General features: G+C 41.1%; 1 protein-coding gene across 2 annotated transcripts in view; it reads left to right on the forward strand.

Moving 5' to 3' along the window:
• The first annotated feature begins 962 nt into the window (after positions 1–962).
• nt5c1aa (5'-nucleotidase, cytosolic IAa) overlaps positions 963–20284 on the forward strand; it is a 34534-nt gene continuing 15212 nt past the window's right edge. Inside the window, exons 1-4 of one of the 2 annotated variants that reach the window (XM_034705000.1) lie at positions 963–1611; positions 5299–5343; positions 12256–12423; positions 12530–12659. In XM_034705000.1, coding sequence (XP_034560891.1) covers positions 1456–1611; positions 5299–5343; positions 12256–12423; positions 12530–12659 — 499 coding nt within the window. In that variant the 5' untranslated portion in view covers positions 963–1455. The remainder of the gene's footprint in view (positions 1612–5298; positions 5344–12255; positions 12424–12529; positions 12660–20284) is intronic. The other variant, XM_034705001.1, reaches the window with a different exon arrangement.

Below are 20284 nucleotides of genomic sequence, written 5' to 3' on the forward strand. Positions count from 1 at the left end.
TTTCACTCTGCACTGAGATTTATTACTGGTGATAGTTACAGCACTCATCACTGCATCCTGTGCAATAAGGTGGGATGGTCCTCTCTGACTGAAAGGCGTGATTTGAACTCATACCTGTTTATTATAAAGCTCTTATTGGGATGCTACCCTCATATTTATCTTCCATGCTGGTTATGTCCTCTGGAGCACATCACACCAGATCTACTAATTGGCTCACTCTCCAGGTTCCCAGAGTTAGTTCAGATCTGGGAAAATCTGCTTTTGGCTTTTTTGCACCATCTGCATAGAACTCACATCAAAGCTCTTTAAAAATGAATGCACTTGTTTCTTTGAGTCATTTTAAATCATTAGTTTTAAACTTTTGAACCTCTGATTGCAACTGTTTTAACTGACTGTGTTACCATTACTTTTCAATGGTTTTAAAATGACTTTTTAATTGATCATCATTATTTTAAGGTTTTATCTTTTATTTGCTTGTCATGCATTTCAACATTTCTTTAATGCTCCACGTCATTGTAAATGAGGGCTTCGTTCTCAATGATTTTCGAGTTTGAATAAAAATAAAGAAGGTAAGCTGGATGAAATGAATCATAGCATTGTAAAAATGTTAAAGGTATAATAGGAAATGCCAGGCTTTTGAAGAGACTCCTGCCTTTTAAATCTTTAAATCCTGTTTCTTAAACATTTCTTTCTGGTGTCTTCATGAGGCAGAGAGATTTGTTTCCAGATTAAAGGAAGGCTCATCATGATAGCTATTTTTGCTGTGCACTCTGTGTGTGCGTTTGAATGTCCCATGAGCCTCTTGGACAAACTGCACAGTCAACAAGGAACAGCAGGGGGGCGGAGCCACCCTGAATAAGGAAGCAGGTCTGTGATTGGTCAGCAGGAGGACAGAGGGGAACGAATAAAGCCAGAGAGCAGAGAGTGTGATTGAATGAGACAGGGGGGAGGGTGGGGGGCACTGAGTGTGGAAAAGGGAGAGTCACAGGGAGAGCAGCAGATGGACCACTGCTCAGCCTGCAACACACTTACAAAGGACAGACTGTATATGTGTCAGTGTGTGTGTCTGTGTATTTGTGTATGCATGCACAACAGAAGCTGTGTGTAGGAGAATGGTTGTGAGTTAGGGAGCGTCTTGTCCTCTAAAATTGGATGCAGGGAGCAATAATCCTCTTGAGATAAAAAGGATACAGACAAGTGAACAGGAGACGGAAGAGGGAGCACTTTTGCTCTTCACACTTGGCCTGCTTTCACCAGCAGGTGCAAGCCCAGCAATCTACTGTAGTAGCCTGTTATCAATGCACTTGTTAGGAGTAGCTCGATAAATGCTACCGGGGCAGCAGGACGTTTTCTTTCGTTTGATTTTAATGAAGACAAGAACTGCATCTTTTCAAGGGTAGAAAAGTGAGCCGGGGTTCATAGGGACTTTTGGAAGCACAGAGAGAGGGATTCTCTATGGTGAAGATGAGTCTGGACCCTGTGCAGGTGTTGAGTGGACAGGCCAAGGAACTCAAAGTTGCCCCTTCATCCAATGGGGACAGCAGAGGATCATGGGAAGAGAAAGAAGAGTTCGATCAGGACAACTTGGGCCTCACGACCAAGCCAAAACCAGTAAGTGAGACTGACCTTTCATGAGTGCTAGTTCGTGTAGTCCATCTGTCACTGTGTCACGTTTTAGAGGACTCCGTTTTTTATTCTATTTGCACAGTCCTCCAGTTAAAATGTTAACTGCACCAAAAACTGCTTTTCAAAACCCCCTCCGTCCATCTCTCCTCTCTTCTGCCCTGTTGCTTCTCTCCCCTGCTTTGCGACCCCATTCACACCCTACAGCTTGAAGCACTGGGTATGACCAGGAGCACGAGGTGGTGACACATATTTTAGAGATTGCAAAGTAAAAAAAACAAAACAACAAAATATGACATAGCTCTGTCAAAATATAAATGTAGTCTTTCAACATGCACATAGGACATTAAAAAAAGGGGTAAAACTGTGGGACAAACTAAAAGTGCAGCCAAAGATGCATATATATGATTAAAGTGTGGATCTGTTTTTACTTTTAGAAAGAAACACATCTCTGTGTTGTTCAATGTACCCAAGCTAAAAGTGGCTAAAAGCTGAGTAATCATTGTGAGGGAGGATTAGTGTGGCCACTGTGGTGTATTTTTAGACTGTAAACATCCATCCTGCTAAACTTCCAATCCCAATATTGCTGCTCTACATTACGATAATGTGTGACCCTGGACTAATGGACGACACGGATCCATGCTTTACTCCGGGGGATTTAACCCTGCTCACTTGTACAAATACCATACTTCCACTTATTAGAGTATACTGCAGATGGCATGTGATTATATTTAGAGATATTGGATCTAACTGATAAGAGGTAGATTATAGGTCCCCCATTCATCTGAGCGGATCGCCATATATTCATTACTGATCAGATATAATCAGAAATGAACATGTCAACATGCTGCTTTATATCTATCAGTAAAAAATCCCCAACAGCACGTTAAATTACAGCAGAACATTTACCCTAAAGTGTCTCAGTATCTGACTTTGACCTCAGATGTATTTACATACTGACAGGTTTCTATGAATGAGCCCTGCTTAATTAAAGGAATCAATATAACAATCTGTTTCTATATGTACAGCACTTTGTGTTACAATGCCATTGTATGAAAAGTGCTTTATAAATCAAATCTGATTGATTGATTGATATCATCAAGGACAGATAATATATACACATATATAAAGTGTGTCTGTCGCTTTATGCTGCTTTTATTTTGGAACTTCTGCTAGGCGGCAGTAGGAATTTGTATGGGGTGTAATTAGTACCAAAATAAAAGCATGATAAAGTGATACAGATATCCTAACCGTAGTCTGTCAGTACTAACTCCTACGGGTTATAGCTGGACTGCCCGCTGTAAAAATGTTTTAAAGGCAGTTTTGGATTATAAAGAGATTTCACAACGCTCAGAGACAGAACTGACCCAGTCTATGCTGCAGACAAGCTGAGTTGCTATTGCTAAGTCTGTATCACTTTATGAAGCTTTTATTTTGGTATTTCCACCAGCCAGCAGTGTGAATTTGAATATTAGCTAAATATTTAGGATCGCAGAGAAACATTTAACATCTATATTTAACAATTAACATTTATATTTAACATTTGGATTTATATTTGACATTTAGATGTAACATTTAGATTCAACGTTGAACATTTATATTTATATTTAACATTTAGATTCAACGTTGAACATTTATATTTATATTTAACATTTAGATTCAACGTTGAACATTTATATTTATATTTAACATTTAGATTCAACGTTGAACATTTATATTTATATTTAACATTTATATTTATATTCAACATTTAGATTCAACGTTGAACATCTATATTTATATTTAACATTTAGATTCATATTTAACATTTAGATTCAACGTTGAACATTTATATTTATATTTAACATTTATATTTATATTCAACATTTAGATTCAACGTTGAACATCTATATTTATATTTAACATTTAGATTTATATTTAACATTTAGATTCAACGTTGAACATCTATATGTAACATTTATATTTATATTTAGCCTTTGAATTTCACAGTGATTTTAACTTAAAGCTGCTGTGAGGAACTTTTAGCTTGTATCGATTCTGACGCCCCCTTGTGCACAAAGAGATACCTCTTATCTCTTATCCTGTACATGCAAAATAAGTGTCTTCAGACAATAACCTCATCCTGTTGTCTTTTAACATTTAGACATATCTTACAATGTGATTATTTGCAATGAAAACAGCCAAAAAAGGGTGTTTCTAAAGGGAGATGTCAATCATCTGTTCTGACACCTACCCCCTCAGAGCAGTTTTGGACATTAAAATGACAACAGAGAAAGTATCAGTGTTGTTGTAGATGGTCTTGTTTGCTTTTGAGGGTCATAAAGAGGCATCAGTATCAGTTTCAGTCTGTTTCTCAGCCAGTTAAAAACTCACAGTGCCTTTAATATATTTTTCATAACAAAATGAAATGTGAAGTAGATCACAAATATCCTCTAAATGTGATAAAAAGTAACTTTTAAAAACTCACTCTTTTTATGAAATTTCTGAGCTAAATGTGGAGAATTTTAGTTATTTTCAGTGTGACCAACTTAAAAAAAAACGGGGCCCCATATAGAACGACCTTAGTTTACGTAAAGTGAGAATTAGCTAAATAAGCTTGCAAGCTAGCTGATAAAATCAACAGGTGTCATGTCAGGGACTGGTTGAAACTGTTGTTTTTGTTAGATTAACAAAACTATGTCAGAGTATCTTCATTTCTTGTTTTCAGGGATTTGATAACACTTCAGTCATACAGAATGGTTAGGTCTTAGCTCTTGAAAAAAAAGCATTACTGCTCTGATGTCAGCAGAACCAGGAAATCAATATTGCTTCTGCGTAGTGGTCAGTCACAATCCTGTGTCACTACATCTGCCAAGGTGTGGAAACACTACATCATCACTGGCCTTTTACTTATCTAAGAATAGCCCACCACACACACACACACACACGCACAGACACACACACACACTTCTGCTTAACCCCAGTCCCTCTCACTCTCTCTTTCTCTAAATGTTGCATGCCAGGTAACCCCTCCCATACTCGATGGAGAGGGTCTTACAGGCTCAGAGAGGTGACCAACAGATTACTCACAGATCTGGGTCACGCCCAGATACCAGTCCTGCTGATCTTCCAGATCTCTGACTGGATTATTACGGAGGGTTGGAGGACGGAATTAAAACTGTTGTATTGAGGTGTAACAAAAAATAAATATAGGTGTTTATTCAGCTCCAAATTCCCAGCAGGTTTGACTCTATCGACCTGCCATTCATCAACTAGATCAATAGGAGGAGATCTTAGTCACTGTGGGTCCCTTGTGATGGATGCGTTCCCTGTAAGAGGGCACGCTGTAAACACTGCTCGTATCGTATCACAGCAGAACTGGACTCTTGCTCTGGGATCATTTGCAGACAGTGTGACATTTTATTCATAGTGTAAACTTACTCTAATGGGTAAGCTTCCCTAAAGGTCTCGGATATACAAAGCCGTCTCTGAGCAGCATCTGAAAAGGGCCCCATGTTCCCATGGAACATTGAGTCATTGTTTTCTAACCATGCCAAACTTTACTGTCGGATTCTTTACAAGGAAAACAAGCTGTTGTGTAAAGGGCTGTGTTTGTGTTATTCTTTGTCAATGAAGTCCCCCTTGTAAACTGCTGATTTCTGATCATGATCACAAACAAACTGTCATTGTGCTAAGGTGACAGGAAGACGATCCCGGAAGGTGGAAGGGGGCGTGTTCTTCGTAAGTATGTCCTATCATGATGTGAGGTCAAAGGCTGTGCCTGCTGCTCCTGAATGACCATCACCACTGCCCTTTCACCTTCTTTAACCTCCACTGTGCAGCCTGTGTTGTACCTGCATGACCCCACTCCACTAACCAGCAACCTGGCCTGATGCACCATGCATCGTCTCGTGTGCTGTCATGTTGGTTCACATTGTAGCTGCTAGTCCGGCTAAAGAACCAACATGCTGTTTTCGAATCATTAGACCGCCACAGACAGCTCTTTGATGTGTGAACTAATGCTGCTGTGGTTTTTGTGTTTGTAAATCAGTTGACAGATTCTCTACTGTTGGATGGAAATAAACCAGTAAATAAAATCAATAGGTGCATTTTGACCAAGAGTTCCAGGGTCTTCTAGCCCCCAGGACTACTTTACCCTGAACTAAAAGATTCCTGTGCCCCCATTGTTGTCTGCGTTTGGACCGCGGGCTGAAGTCCCGGGTAGATTGTGCAAATCAGGTCAGTGACGTATGGAGAACATTTTTTTAAACGCACTACACCACCAGACCAGTAGAGGGCAGTAAAACAAAGAGGAATGCCATTCATCACAGATGACACCATAGAAGCAGACGGACAGGCAGGTATCATTATGAGCAACACAACAGTTAGCCTGTTAGCATGAAGAGACTCAGCTGGTCTGTTTTAGATGGTGCTATATTTCATCACAGATGGATTCACTGAATCAACACGTGAGAGGAGATAAGCACAAGTAGCAAAGACGTTTCAACACGCCTTTAAAATCCTTTTGAACTCAAAAAGCCGTGGGAGAGATCGGCCGGTGTTTTGGTTTAAACAGCGACCCTGTTAACTGGAGACATTCAGCCAGATGCATCCCTCATAAACGTCTTTAGACGATCATTAAATATCTGATGAGGATATTTTGAAATCTTAATAAAAACTAAACTAGTTTGCATTCCCAGGAACTCCCTCTGTGCTTCAACAGCTGTGTAAACTCCACAAACACTGACACGTTCAGCTGAAGGTCTCCAGTTTACAGGGTCACTTTTATAACCGGAACACCGGGAGAGACGCATTCACGGTGGGCTGAGAGAAGACTACTGTTACAAGCTGCTAAATCAAGAGAATCACAGCTTCTTCTTTTGAAAAGTACACACACATACAAAAAAGATAGAACAAATAAAACTAATGATGTTATTGTGGACGGAGGGAGGAATAAAAACACTGTGGTTAATCTACCAATCAGACACGTTCAGCATTACAGGCCCTGCCCCCCGAAAGTCCCGGGACCTTTGAAAAGTACTACCCCCCTAACAGGGGCTTTTTGGGGTGGAGATTATCTACCCCTGAACTAAATTTAGACCCTGGGTCCACCGGTCGAAACGCTCATAGTTCAGGGGTAAAGTTCCTTTGGTCAAAAAACACCTAATAGTTCAAATGTCCCAGCGCTGAAAGTAGAGAGAACTGTATACAAACACAAGTTTTTGAAGAGTTTCAAATGTCTGTCTGGATGTTGTCACTGCAGCAGCTGACTGTTTGTGTTGGTTGGTGGGAGAAAAGTGTCAACTTCCATAGTGTGTGTGTGTGTCTGTGTGTTGTTGTGTGACATTTCTCCTCCATTTTGAGAGAGCCCATGCGTAGTTTTATTCAATAGCATTTCATTTTTCAGTTTTTGAAGGTGCAATAATGTAAACTGCATATTTGCAGATTCATGAAGGTAAAGGTTTTCATGAATGATTTGCATCCGTGCTCTCTCGCTCGTCAACACCCACCGGTTGTGTTTTCGGAACGCTGCACGGATCAGGACCTCCGGACAGCTGGAGTCATGTGACCGAGGTTTTCCTGCAGTAATCACTGAATCAAGGATTCTCCTCCTCCTCTCCTCATCCATGTTGTCTTTCTGGTCCTCTGTAAACCTCTGACCTGTTGACTCCAGGCCTTGCTCCACTCATCATGACTTTGGTTTGTTGTTGTAGTTAAGTGAAATACGATCTGGTGATAACACAGAGTGCTTTATTTTGAAAATTAACAGGATGTTTTCATTTTGTTTTGGTGAAACCTGACTTCCTGTCCCGCTCCATCTGCTCTGTTGAGATTGATGCGTCGTGCTCCGGCATCCGGTAAAAATAGAAGTCTTGTGTATCTGATCCGGAGGACTCCAACCTGCTGGATCAGAGAAGCAGTCGGAACGCAACGGAGTGGATCCAGTGGAAGTTAACACATTGACTAGAATAGAAACCTATCAGATCTGGTGCTGTGACAGATCAGAGATGGACCGGACACGGATCTGGTGGAATTTGGCCATTACACTGTGGGTATTGAGATACTCCTGTAGTCTTGATTAGATTTATTCAATGCAAACTCTTAAAAATCGAGCCCTTCAGGAGTTGGAATGCTTTATATTCTGAATTCATGACAGACTTCACAAATCTTGTTATCTTTTTTTTTTTGAGACTAACTGGATGCAGAGGGACGAGCACCCAACGGCTGATGATGAACGCCATTTGTTGGCGTTCAACTGAGAGATCCTGGCAGTGAGAGGAGCCATGCATTTTATAGCTGTCATCAAAGTGGACTGGTTGCCCCAAGAATCCGAAAGAGGTGATCAAGGACATCCAGTCCCTGGTCGAGCTGTTGAATTTAACCGAGATGTGTGTGTCTCGGATTGGACCCGTCCACATCAGTGTTGGTTTTCCAACAGAAAGCATGTGTAGGTCATCTGATGATGGTAAACATAAAGGATCCAGAGATCAAACCTGCACAGGAGTAACAGAAGGAGGGAAATGTACTTTGTTCAAACACAGAGCAGCTTCCTTTCTGCAGTTTGACTCTCATGAATTGGCTGTTTTTTAAGAAGAAAAGATTCATTCTGGTGTGTGAGAATAACTGCGAGCTTCTCTTCTAATCAGTGTGTGGTACAAACACCACCTTTACCTGTGTGTTTGTGGACACTGACAAACTGAAGGGGATGTGTGTCTCTGCCTGTCAAGCATTTGGTGTCATTCGTCTTCTATCTGTGTATTTTAAACACACAAGAAAGCATGAAGATGAGAATACACACGCTGTATTTACTTAATGCATGTGTGTGTGTGTGTGTGTGTGTGTGTGTGTGTGTGTGTAATACATTGCAGTTTAAGTGTATACAGCAGGGGAAACTTGAGATTGACCTGCAAGTAAGAGTGTGCATTGATGTGTGTTTGTGTGTGTCTCTGAAGTGTGTTTGTGTGTGTCTCTAAAGGTAAGTAGGTGATATGTCAGCAGGCAGTGTTGTTGTAATGGAGTAAGGCTAAACACAGGAACACTGGCTCACTGGCCCTGTGTGCTTGTGGCCTATTGACCAGCACAGAGGAATAAGTGCATGCATGCAGATTACGTCTCACGCATAATACCCAAAGTGGATGTGGACATATTTTGGGTGAGAAGCATGCAATCATTGGCATTATATTTTACATTGCATAATGTTTTAAATAAAAATGATACTCAAATAGATTTATTCAAATGTTGTAAAATAAATGCATTTTAAAAATAAAGGCAACATTTATAATCTAGCAGCAGCTATGCGTGTGACACTGTACTACATATTGAGCCCCACTTTAGGACCAAGTCCTGTGACCTGGTACAACCTTCTTACACAGATTCACAGCCCCCCACCACCCTCAAACACTCAGGCATCACCTGAGTTCAGCCGCCTGCTGTGGTCACCAAAGCTGGCTGCCCCCACAGGAATGTCTCCTCCCCCTTCACACACATGCACACACACACACACACACACACACACACACACACACACACACACACACACACACACACACACACACACGCTAGGCAATATGAGCACAACATAAGCCAGTGTGCTATCTAGTACTGATCATATGAGCAGTCTGAGCTCATGTCGTCTCCTCACTCAGTATTTACAGGCCAGTAAATAAACCAGAGCTTGAAAAAGGTCGCCTGAAACACTTCCCACACTTTTAAAGGAGTGAAATATTGAAAAATCTGAAATGTGTCAACATTTTAAAAGCAAAACTCATTATTTTTATTTTATTTTTATATAAATGTCTTGCCATTGGTTTTATGTCTTTTTTTAGGGATAACCTAATGCGTGCCGGTGGTGAGCAGGAGCAATAGTGTAATGTAACTCATACGAACCCACTTCAAAAAAACTGAAATATCCCTTTAAAGCTGGGGTTGGTAGTCAGATTTAGTTTTGGAGGAGCTCCTAGGGAGGAGGGGAGGGGTTTAGACGGAGTCATGAGGAAATGCTACATTCAAATTCATGCTAGTTTTCCGAGACTACCAACCCCAGCTTTAAGTGATGCAAATCAATCAATCAATCTTTATTTGTATAGCGCCATATCACAACAAACGTTATCTCAAGACTCTTTTAAAACATAGGAGGTCTAGACCACTCTATGTCAAATTATGAACAGAGACCCAACACCAAGACAGGATAAGACTCAGTCTGATCCCCCATTAATCCACCATGAGCATTGCACCTCACAGTATTTAACTAGTTACAACGGAGAGGACAAACTTCCTTTAACAGGCAGAAACCTCGAGCAGAACCAGACTCATGTTAGACAGCCATCTGCCTCGACCAAGTTGGGTCTGCCCATAGGAAAATAAATTCAGAGAGGAGATCTCAAAAGTGTTTCATTTATGTCTCCTAGACAACAATGAGATCTGTTTGAAAGCAAAGTGAGACTATAGCTAATGTCTCCTGTTTCTCATTCTTGCCTCCAGAAAAAAGTTGCAGACAGTCTCAGCTTAGTCTCCCTTTCAGTTCAAAAGGAGATCTGGTCTGAGTCTGAAATGATTCTCAGGTATTTCTCAAGTGTTGTGACTCCTTTTGAGCTCAGGTAGAGAAATCAGGGAGCTCTCTCAAATGTCTCAATCTAACCTCATCCATTTGTTTTTGTCAGACTCAGTTTTTGTGTCTCAAGCTGAGCTCAGATGGAGCAAAGAAAGAGCCTGAGCTCATCTTTTCATGAACATTTATAGTGCCCTGAAAAATTAAGATTTCAATGTAATTGTCCACAAACTTACAATTCTCATTAAAACATTTGAACCACTTGCAAGATCAGCTATTAAGATGTGAAATGATCTCTTCTTTAACTTCACACTATGGCCATTCCTTTACAAGTCTGTTTGGAACAAAACAACTTCACAAAGATTTAGTGGATTTGAGAGAAATTGCAAAAGATAGAGATTTCATACAACAGGTATGACCGACCATTTATTTAAAATATGAGCCGCAAAAGGGCTGACCAGATTTAGCCAGATTATTACAATTAAAGAGGTGGATTCTATGGAGCGCTGGTGGCCTAGCGGTCTAAGCGCCCCACAGACAGAGGCTACAGTCCTTGTCGCAGGGGTCACCGGTTCGATTCCCGGCCGGTTGACCATCTTCTGCATGTCTTCCCCCGCTCACTACTCCCCACATTTCCTGTCTCTCTTCAGCTGTCCTGTCAAATAAAGGCAAAAAATATGTTTTAAAAAATGAGATTTAATGAGATCTCTCATTTAAGTCTCAAATAAGACTCATGTCATGGTCTCAACTATTTCTCCTAGTGAATTTTAGGAGAAACTAATGAGAAACGAATGAGAACAATTTGAAACTTGAATGAGGCTGAAGTGAGAATCTCAATTTTGTCTCCAGAGACTTAGAAGAGAAAGCCTTGAGCAGTAACATTTTCCTCTGGGTGGAAAGAAGGATAGAGGAGAATAAGAGAGAGGGGGAGCGGTGATAGTGATGAGACGAGTAGTAGAAGCTGTTGCCGATGGAGTCCAGCTCGTCCGTATCAGCTGGAGTCTGGAACGTCCACAGCAGGAGTACGTCTACTGCAGCTCAGAGGAACCTACGAGACAAGGGAGCTCAGGGACTCCAGAAAGGTCTATGGTTAGTAACTTTAATGGGACAGGGAGAGGTAAAGTAAGTGATGAGGGGGTTTGGGGCAGGGAGTGAGATAGGATCCCAGTGTGTCAGTCTAAGCCTATAGCAGCATAACTAAGAGCTGGTCCAAGCCTGATCCAGCTCTAACTATAAGCTTTATCAAAAAGGAAAGTTTGAAGCCTACTCTTCAAAGTAGAGAGGGTGTCTGCCTCCCGGACCCTGACTGGTAGATGATTCCAAAGGAGAGGGGCCTAATAACTGAAGGTTCTACCTCCCATACTACTTTCAGAGACTTTAGGTATGACCAGTAGGCCTGCATGTTGGGAGCGTAGTGTTCTAGAGGGGTAAATTAGCTGTTACTGCTTTCTGTGGATGGATTTGTGTGACGAGGTCATCCCCTTTGTTTACTTTACTATCCAGAATTAATAACTGTCATTATGGGGGTTTGACCAATCAGAATCAAGTATTTAACCCAGTAAGAACTCTGGGTAATAACTGATGAATAATCCTCCTCAGTAGTGTTGGTTTGGCCCTTTGTGGTTGGAGCCGTGCTGTCGTGAATTAAGCATTAGTGGTACAAAGGTTGCAGTGGAAGTGATTACAGATTACATCATTCCTCTAACAACATATCTTGATTCCTACTTTTTGTTGTGTGTCCAACACGAAGGGATGAAAATAGTAAACAGGCATGACAACATGTAGAAAGTACCACACTCCTGCATGTAACTCAGCATGTGTTGTGACGTAGATGTCGTCATAAAGTTTTATGAAGTTGCCCTTGGAGTCACTTGTTAAAGAGTAATAGCTGCACTTGAAGAAGCATGAAAGGAAATATTCAGAGTATTTTTAGCAGACTTTGCTTTGATGGTTCTCTGTGCACTACAGTTAAAACAAGGCTCATGCATTCCTGTGATACCTCTCACCTCGTCTCCTCCTGTGTTGTCGAGCCATCATCACTGCTTGATCATCTTCTTTTCCTTATTTCTCTGCATTTTACCGTTTCCTCTGTTGACTCTCCTCAGCCAAAACCAGAGAACGCAGTGACTATCGCTGTCTCCACTCGAGTCTTGTTCCGGACCGACCGGGAGCAGAAGGTGTTTGAGCAGAAAGGAGTGGAGGAGTATCTGAGATACCAGATCGAACATGAGAACGAACCTTTCGCCCCTGGGCCTGCGTTCCCCTTCGTAAAGGTGAAAGTCAGACAGATTATGAGGCATATTTAATAAAGTACCAACTTGACTTGTAATGCTCAACACTGACTCTCTTACAAACCTGACTGCTGCTGTGTCCTGACAGGCTCTGGAGGCCGTAAACACTCGTCTGCGGGAGCTGTACCCACAAAGTGAAGAACTGTTTGACATCGTTTTGGTGACCTACAACCACGCACACGTAGGGATCCGACTCATCAACACCATCAACCATCACAGTAAGCTTTTATAGATACTGAAATATGAAAGTGTTTTACTCTGAGCATCACTATAAAAGTTAGACTGTTACCTCTTTTCGACCAACATGAACCAGGTTGTATTTCCAAAGGACAATGGAGGAAACACGTTGGGTTTGTGTGTTTGATCATGGCAACCCCGCCCCTTGCCCCTGACGTAAGCGGTTCGTGGTTCTAGACCAGCAAAGAGTTGGAGCCGCTCTGGAAGCAGAACAGGGAAGGCTATAAAAGAAACCACTGTTGGTTTAGAAGTCTGACTGTTTGCAGACTTGGTCATCGTCTTGGTCTGGAAATGTCTTCAATCCATGAGGAATACGTTTAGTTCTTCCATTTCAGCCTCACTCACTGCTGATTAATACACAGAGGAAATGATCAATGGCTGAACTTTTCTTCTTGCAGCTTTAAAACATGACTTTTGGAAGAGTTGAGTTCCAGAAACTGATTTAATAACATGATCCAAATGCTTTTAAATACCAAGGCTGATGTAAGCTCAGCTGAGAAACAATAACGTGTATTGACAGCTGACTGTCAGGACCCTTCCCAGAGACATTTCCCACCCTGTGATGATGTTTCCCTCCGAGACCACTTCCTGTTTAGCCCCTCAGATGTTTTCAGATCCTCAGAACTCCAGGCCCGGATGAGTTCAAGATTAAATCCTCTGGGATGTAAGAATAATCCGAGAGGCCTGAAACACAAACAGGTCTGAGTGGAGCCACCAAAGCCACACGATCTCCTCTGATGCTACACTGTTAGATCTCTTCGGTGGCTCTCTGCATGAGGGGCCCCGGACATCCAAACAGGCCCCTGAACTCTGACCTTTCTTACTGAGCTAAAGGAAAACATGGCCTCTCTGAAGTCATAGACATGGATGTTTGTTGAGCATCATCCATGCCGTGTCGGCTGAGGACGGGGCTTCATGAAAGAAACATGAACTTGATCGTTGTTTCACATTTGAAACTCTTCTTCACAATTATTTTTATTGATTTTGTAATTAAAGTGCATATAGGCATTACCAGTGTAAAAAAAGGAGATACAAAGAGTGTGTGCACCAGTGGCAGTACTTAAATACAACAACTTTACTGGCTTTTCATGACCAGAACCCTAAGCCCCTCCCACCCAAACCTCACATTACTTGCAGAAGATAAAAACAAAAACAACCACCCTTAGCTAAATAATACAAAAGATACAAGTTATAAACAAATAATAAATAGAGATACAATGGACAATCAAAAGCACAAGCATCCATCCATCCATCCATCTTCTTCCGCTTATCCGGGTCCGGGTCGCGGGGGCAGCAGCCTCAGCAGGGAAGCCCAGACACTCCTCTCCCCGGCCACTTCCACCAGCTCTTCTGGGAGGATACCGAGGCGCTCCCAGGCCAGCTGAGAGACATAGTCTCGCCAGCGTGTCCTGGGTCTTCCCCGTGGCCTCCTCCCAGTCGGACATGCCTGAAACACCTCACCAGGGAGACGTCCGGGAGGCATCCTAACCAGATGCTCGAACCACCTCATCTGGCTCCTCTCGATCCGGAGTAGCAGCGGCTCTACTTTGAGCCTCTCCCGGATGGCAAGCCACCCTTTTCCGACTGAGCACCATGGCCTCAGACTTGGAGGTGCTGATCCCCATCCCAGCTGCTTCACACTCAGCTGCAAACCATCCCAGTGCGAGCTGGAGGTCACTGTTTGATGAAGCCAATAGGACCACATCATCTGCAAAGAGCAGAGACGGAATCCCAAGGCCACCGAACCGGACACCCTCCATCACTTGGCTGCGCCTAGAAATTCTGTCCATAAAAGTTATGAACAGAACCGGTGACAAAGGGCAGCCCTGGCGGAGTCCAACCCCCACCAGGAACAAATTTGACTTACTGCTGGCAATGTGAACCCAACTCTGGCTCTGACAATACAGAGACTGAATGGCCCGTAGCAACAGGCCATCCACCGCATACTCGAAGCACCCCCCAAAGGATACCTCGGGGGACACGGTCATAAGCCTTCTCCAGGTCCACAAAGCACATGTGGACTGGTTGGGCAAACTCCCATGCCCCCTCCAGCACCCTCCCAAGGGTGTAGAGCTGGTCCAGTGTTCCACGGCCAGGACGAAAAACGCATTGTTCCTCCTGTATCCAAGGTTCAACCAACAGCCGGACTCTCCTCTCCAGCACCCTAGAGTAGACTTTTCCAGGGAGGCTGAGGAGTGTGATCTCCCTATAGTTGGAACACACCCTCTGGTACCCCTTCTTGAAAAGGGGGACCACCACATCCGTCTGCCACTCCAGAGGCACCGTCCCCGATGTCCATGCAACGTTGCAGAGGGGTGTCAACCAGGACAGCCCTTCAACATCCAGAACCTCTCATCCACCCCCGGGGCCCTGCCGCTTTGGAGCTGCTTGACTGCCTCCGCAACCTCGGCCCCAGTGATGAACGAGCCCACCACCAAATAGCACAAACAGACAAACCAAAATCAATAACTAAAAGTTTAGATAAACATTAAGGCATTAAAGGTAGATAGAAGTAAGAGGGGTAGAGAAAGAGAAAGAGAGAAGGGGAGGGGGGCAACTAAGCTTCATCTGGGTGGACAGTTGTTTTGTTTAGTATTTGATGAAGGGCCTCTGGTCTTGTCAAAATAACTTTTTGACCCAGGAAGTGAGAATCGGACCTTTTCAAGTTGAATATAACTAATGTCCTGGTCACACCAGATGCAAACAATTGTGTTGTTGACTCACTCTATTCACGTGTCAAAATCACGCGTGCACGAGTGCCCTAGATGTAAATTTTCAAGAGAGGGAGGGGGGGAGGGGGTTCCCACACGACACCAGTCTGTTGTTATCAAACAAGGTTGAGCTCGGGGACGTTGCATGGGGAAGCCGGTTATGCTAAAGGGGGCGGAGCTAACTTCCTACTGAAACCAATAGCATGATTAAAGTGACAGACAAAGTTTTTCACAACTCAGCAGATAATCCTCCTCCCTCTCTGTCCTCACAGTGAGCTCCTGTTTATTCCTGATCCCATACAAACAGGTAGAGTCACAGAGTTTGGGGAAGCTGCTCAGAGATATGGCCGGGAATCGAACTGGCGACCCCTACAACGAGGACTGTGGCCTCCGTAGGTGGGGCACTTAGACCGCTAGGCCACCAGTGCTCCAACACATTTGAAGCTTAATACAGTTTGTTACAGGTCCCGGGCACGGTGACAACAATAACAAAAAGAACGGATCTGTAGAATAAAACGAAGTCTCAGAGCAAGAAGAACAGAAGCACTCGTATCTTTCTCCAGATTCTGTCTTTTAATTTCTTAAACCTATTTACATTTCACATTCAGTGCATTTCCTTGTCCTGTGAATATAAACTCTAAAAAAAACCGAAATAAGTTCCCTTTGTCACAATAAGCATGTTTAAATACTCAAAACTGTTGCCTAAAACACTTTTAAGGGGACTTACAAACTCGACTTACAAATCACATATGGCACCTTTAATCTTTCATTGACTTCAATGAACATAGTGCAAAAACTCAGGATTACTCATCCATACTCTTATATAAGTGCTGTAACTTAATCATATATGGACATTGCAACTAGACTGTGAATTAATTAGCTTAACATGACTGTCTTAACCAAATACATCAAACAAATATATATTCTGTAATCATCAAACACATTAAGTCACATCAGGAGCCTTGCAAAATAAACAGGAGCACATTACTAAGTGTAAACAAATTAACACACATAGTACTGTGAGATTATACAGTATTTAGCGTGAGCTGGCGAACTCTCGCGATAACTTCCGGCGCAACGCTGTTAGCTTAGCAAGGCAAGGCAAGGCAAGGCAGCTTTATTTGTATAGCGCATTTCATACACGAGGGCAACTCAATGTGCTTTACATTAACACATTAAAAGCATTGGAGACATTCAGACAAGCATAAAAGAACATAATTAAAATGACAAATATGATAAAACAGAAAAGAAAAGGAAAATTAGAAATATATTAAAAATTACATTAAAATTTTAATTTAAAGTGGGTTAAAATAATCTAAGATAGGAAGGCAGAGGTAAATAAAAAAGTCTTAATCTTTGATTTAAAAGAGGTGAGAGTTTGAGCAGACCTACAGCTTTCAGGGAGCTTGTTCCAGATATGTGGTGCATAATGACTAAACGCTGCTTCACCATGTTTCGTTCTGACTCTTGGGACTGAAAGCAGACCAGTACCTGATGACCTCAGAGGTCGAGGTGGTTCATAAAGTAGTAGCAGATCAGCAATGTATTTTGGGCCTAAACCATTCAGTGCTTTATAAACTAGCGGCCGTTAGCTTACCGCGGTTCACTTAAACTTAACTCTAGAGTTATCACATTCATACAAACGTTACAACCTGTCACTCACAGAAGTAACACAAAGCTTAAAGCTAACCTGTAGAATAAAAGCAAAGTCTCAGAGCAAGAAGAACAGAAGCACTCGTATCTTTCTTCAGATTCCGTCTGAGGGGGGCGTGACGTCCGTCCACAGTAGGCAACTGGGGTGCGCGACTACAGTGACAAAGGTTCCCTTTACTGTTTCTCTCTTTGACTTATCAATATTCACACAGGACTACATCTCATAAATGTAAAATAATACTTGTCTTGATTATCAGAGCATGTTTGTAAACACTAAGTGCTTATTAAACAAAGTTCAGTTACTCAATACACAACAAATGTGGTTGCACATATTTGGGTGCACCACACAAGCACACAGAGACACTTGTACACAGTCATAGTCGTTTATCTTTCACCAGCTGCTTACAGAAGCTATTCTTATCAGCTGTGGGATAAGGAATACAATTTCACACCCTGCATTTGGATTTGGATTGGTAGCAACAACGCAGAAAGTGCATGGCTATGAAGGACATGCATGGCTCCAGTGCACCTATTCTACATGCATGCACGCAGATGACTGACAGGTCCTATTAAGAGCTCTATTACAACACATCATATATGCATGCACTTTGCTGAGTGTCCTGTATGCAAACACACTGGGCTGTCCTGCATGATGGAGCTGTTCAGTCTTTGATGTGACGGCAGCCGCTCTGCATTCCTGCTGATTTCCTGCTGATTTCCTGCTTTTCCGATTAACATGTTTTAGATCTTCTGAACAAGCAAATACATCTCACAAAGATAAATTGTATCAAAACATTGTTGCAAGGAAAAAAAAACAAGGAAAGAATTCAAAGAAATAAATGATGAAGACATTTTCCCACACTCGTGCAACTGTCCTAAAGGACGGGGACGTGAGGGAGGTTTGATGTGTTGAGGCTCAGCACAGTGCGAGGCCAGAGTTACTCATACATGTCTTAAAACTGGATAAACCATTAATGAAACACATACAGGACTGTGGGTTCTCTGGATTTAAGATCACTCAGAAGAGTGTCTCTGTTTTTAGTCTCCTTCAGCGTGTGCCTTCAGTCTGTGTATGTCTTATCTCTGTGTCTTTGTGACTGAGAGGGCTTTCTTTGAGAGCTGAACTTATTTACACTTCCAGAAGTAGAAAATAAGAAAGGCTTTGACATCATGAAATCAATCAGGATGAGTATACAGATGCTCAGCATTCATCTGTTCACTTGGAGGTTTGTCTTTTGCAGGTATTGTGTACAAACAAGAGTTTTTAAAAAATATAATCAGTTATTATTTCTGAGGAATTTTCAGATTCAGAACCAGAATACTTTCTTAGGCCTAGAAGGACAATTCAGTTTTACAGTCAACCTGTTCATACTTAGTACAAAATATACAGTAAAGGAAATAAATAATACATTGTGACATCAACCCCAACTAGTGACCGTACAGCAGAGCGGGATGTGGAGTGATTCTTGGTTTATTCTGCTTTTTGTGCATTTAGCAGCCTTATGGCAGGAGGAATAAAATAATTTGCATAGCGGTTTGTTTTCTGCACCGGCACATAATACCGCCGACCTGAGGGCATTAATACAAATTCACTGCCAAGTATGTGATCAGGTTGGTTTAAAAATCTGTTTGCTTTCTGGACCACCCTCATCGTCCAAAGGGAGCAGAGGTCCTTAAGCTGGACTCATCAGCACAATCTGATGATGCCATTCAGACACTTCTAAACCAGCATATACAAGAATACGTTAAGAGACTTTCAATAAAGTTTTGATAAAAGGAACATAAAATATTTCTGTTGAAAGAGTTGAGTTTTCTCAGAAAATGGATTCTCTGGTTTGCTGGCTTAACAATGCTGTCAGTGTTTTCACTGACTTTCAGATTGGAGTCAAACAGGGCGCCCAAATACTTATACGATTGTACTATTTGTACCTCTTCACCATGGATAGCGCTGGTTTTGGGGTTGACACTGGATTTCCTGAAATCTATGATAATTTCCTTGGTTTTTAACACATTCAGATCAAGGAAGCTATCATCACACCATTTTACAAATTCAGGGAGGGCACAGCCGTGGTTTGATTGATGGCCCTGATTTTAATAATAAACAAGCAGGGTCCTTTTCCATAAATATGCAGCAATACATCACTGCTATGATTTGTGATTTACATCCTTCAAGCCCTCATGTTTGTTGATGGTGATTCTAAAACCTAAAACTGTATTCAATAAATCATGAAACAAATAAAGACTGTAAAAATGAAGAGAAAAAACAAATAAACAAAGGACAGGAGAAGATGTCTCTGACAAGGATTCTGAATTTGTTCCCCCACTAGTTTGTACCTGACTTCAATCAATCAATCAGACTTTATTTATAAAGTGCTTTGAATGATATTGTGACACAAAGTGCTGTACATGAAAATGATTTAAAAAAAATCAAATATACAAAAATAGGAGATCCTCCATCCCATTCCCAACCATGACCCCGAACCCTCCCCACAATCCATATGTAAGATTATGATCATGATATATGCAATAATAATAATAATAATAACAATAACAATAATAATAATAATAACAATAATAATAATAATAACAATAATAATAATAATAATAATAATAATAATAATATAAATAATATATAAAATAATAATGACAACAACAACCACAAATGCTAATAATAATAATAATAATAATAATAATAATAACAATAATAATAATAATAATAATAATAATAATAATAATAATATATAAAATAATAATGACAACAACAACCACAAATGCTAATAATAATAATAATAATAATAATAATAATAATAATATATAAAATAATAATGACAACAACAACCACAAATGCTAATAATAATAATAATAATAATAATAATAATAATAATAATAATAATAATAATAATAATAATAATAATAATGATAAATTAACGAAAAATAAAAAAGAAATTGCTGAACGAACTGAAGAAACACTGTCATGATATCTTAATGAGGAAACACTGGAGGTAAAATAAGATGTTAAAACTCAACACAGGAAATGAAACTCACCAAAATAAAACAGATTAATAAGAAAATAAAACACTGAAGAGATTAAAGACCACAAAAAGAAATTGAGATGCTACACTAAAAGTAAATAAAGAATGAATTATCAAAATGCTGAGATAATCTGTAATTAATCTGTCAGATTAATAACTTAATAAAAATTAAAATCAAAAATTTGCTGAATAAATTACATAGGCCTATGT

Source organism: Notolabrus celidotus, chromosome 16, assembly GCF_009762535.1.
Source record: "Notolabrus celidotus isolate fNotCel1 chromosome 16, fNotCel1.pri, whole genome shotgun sequence".
In the NCBI taxonomy this organism is placed as follows: Eukaryota; Metazoa; Chordata; class Actinopteri; order Labriformes; family Labridae; genus Notolabrus; species Notolabrus celidotus.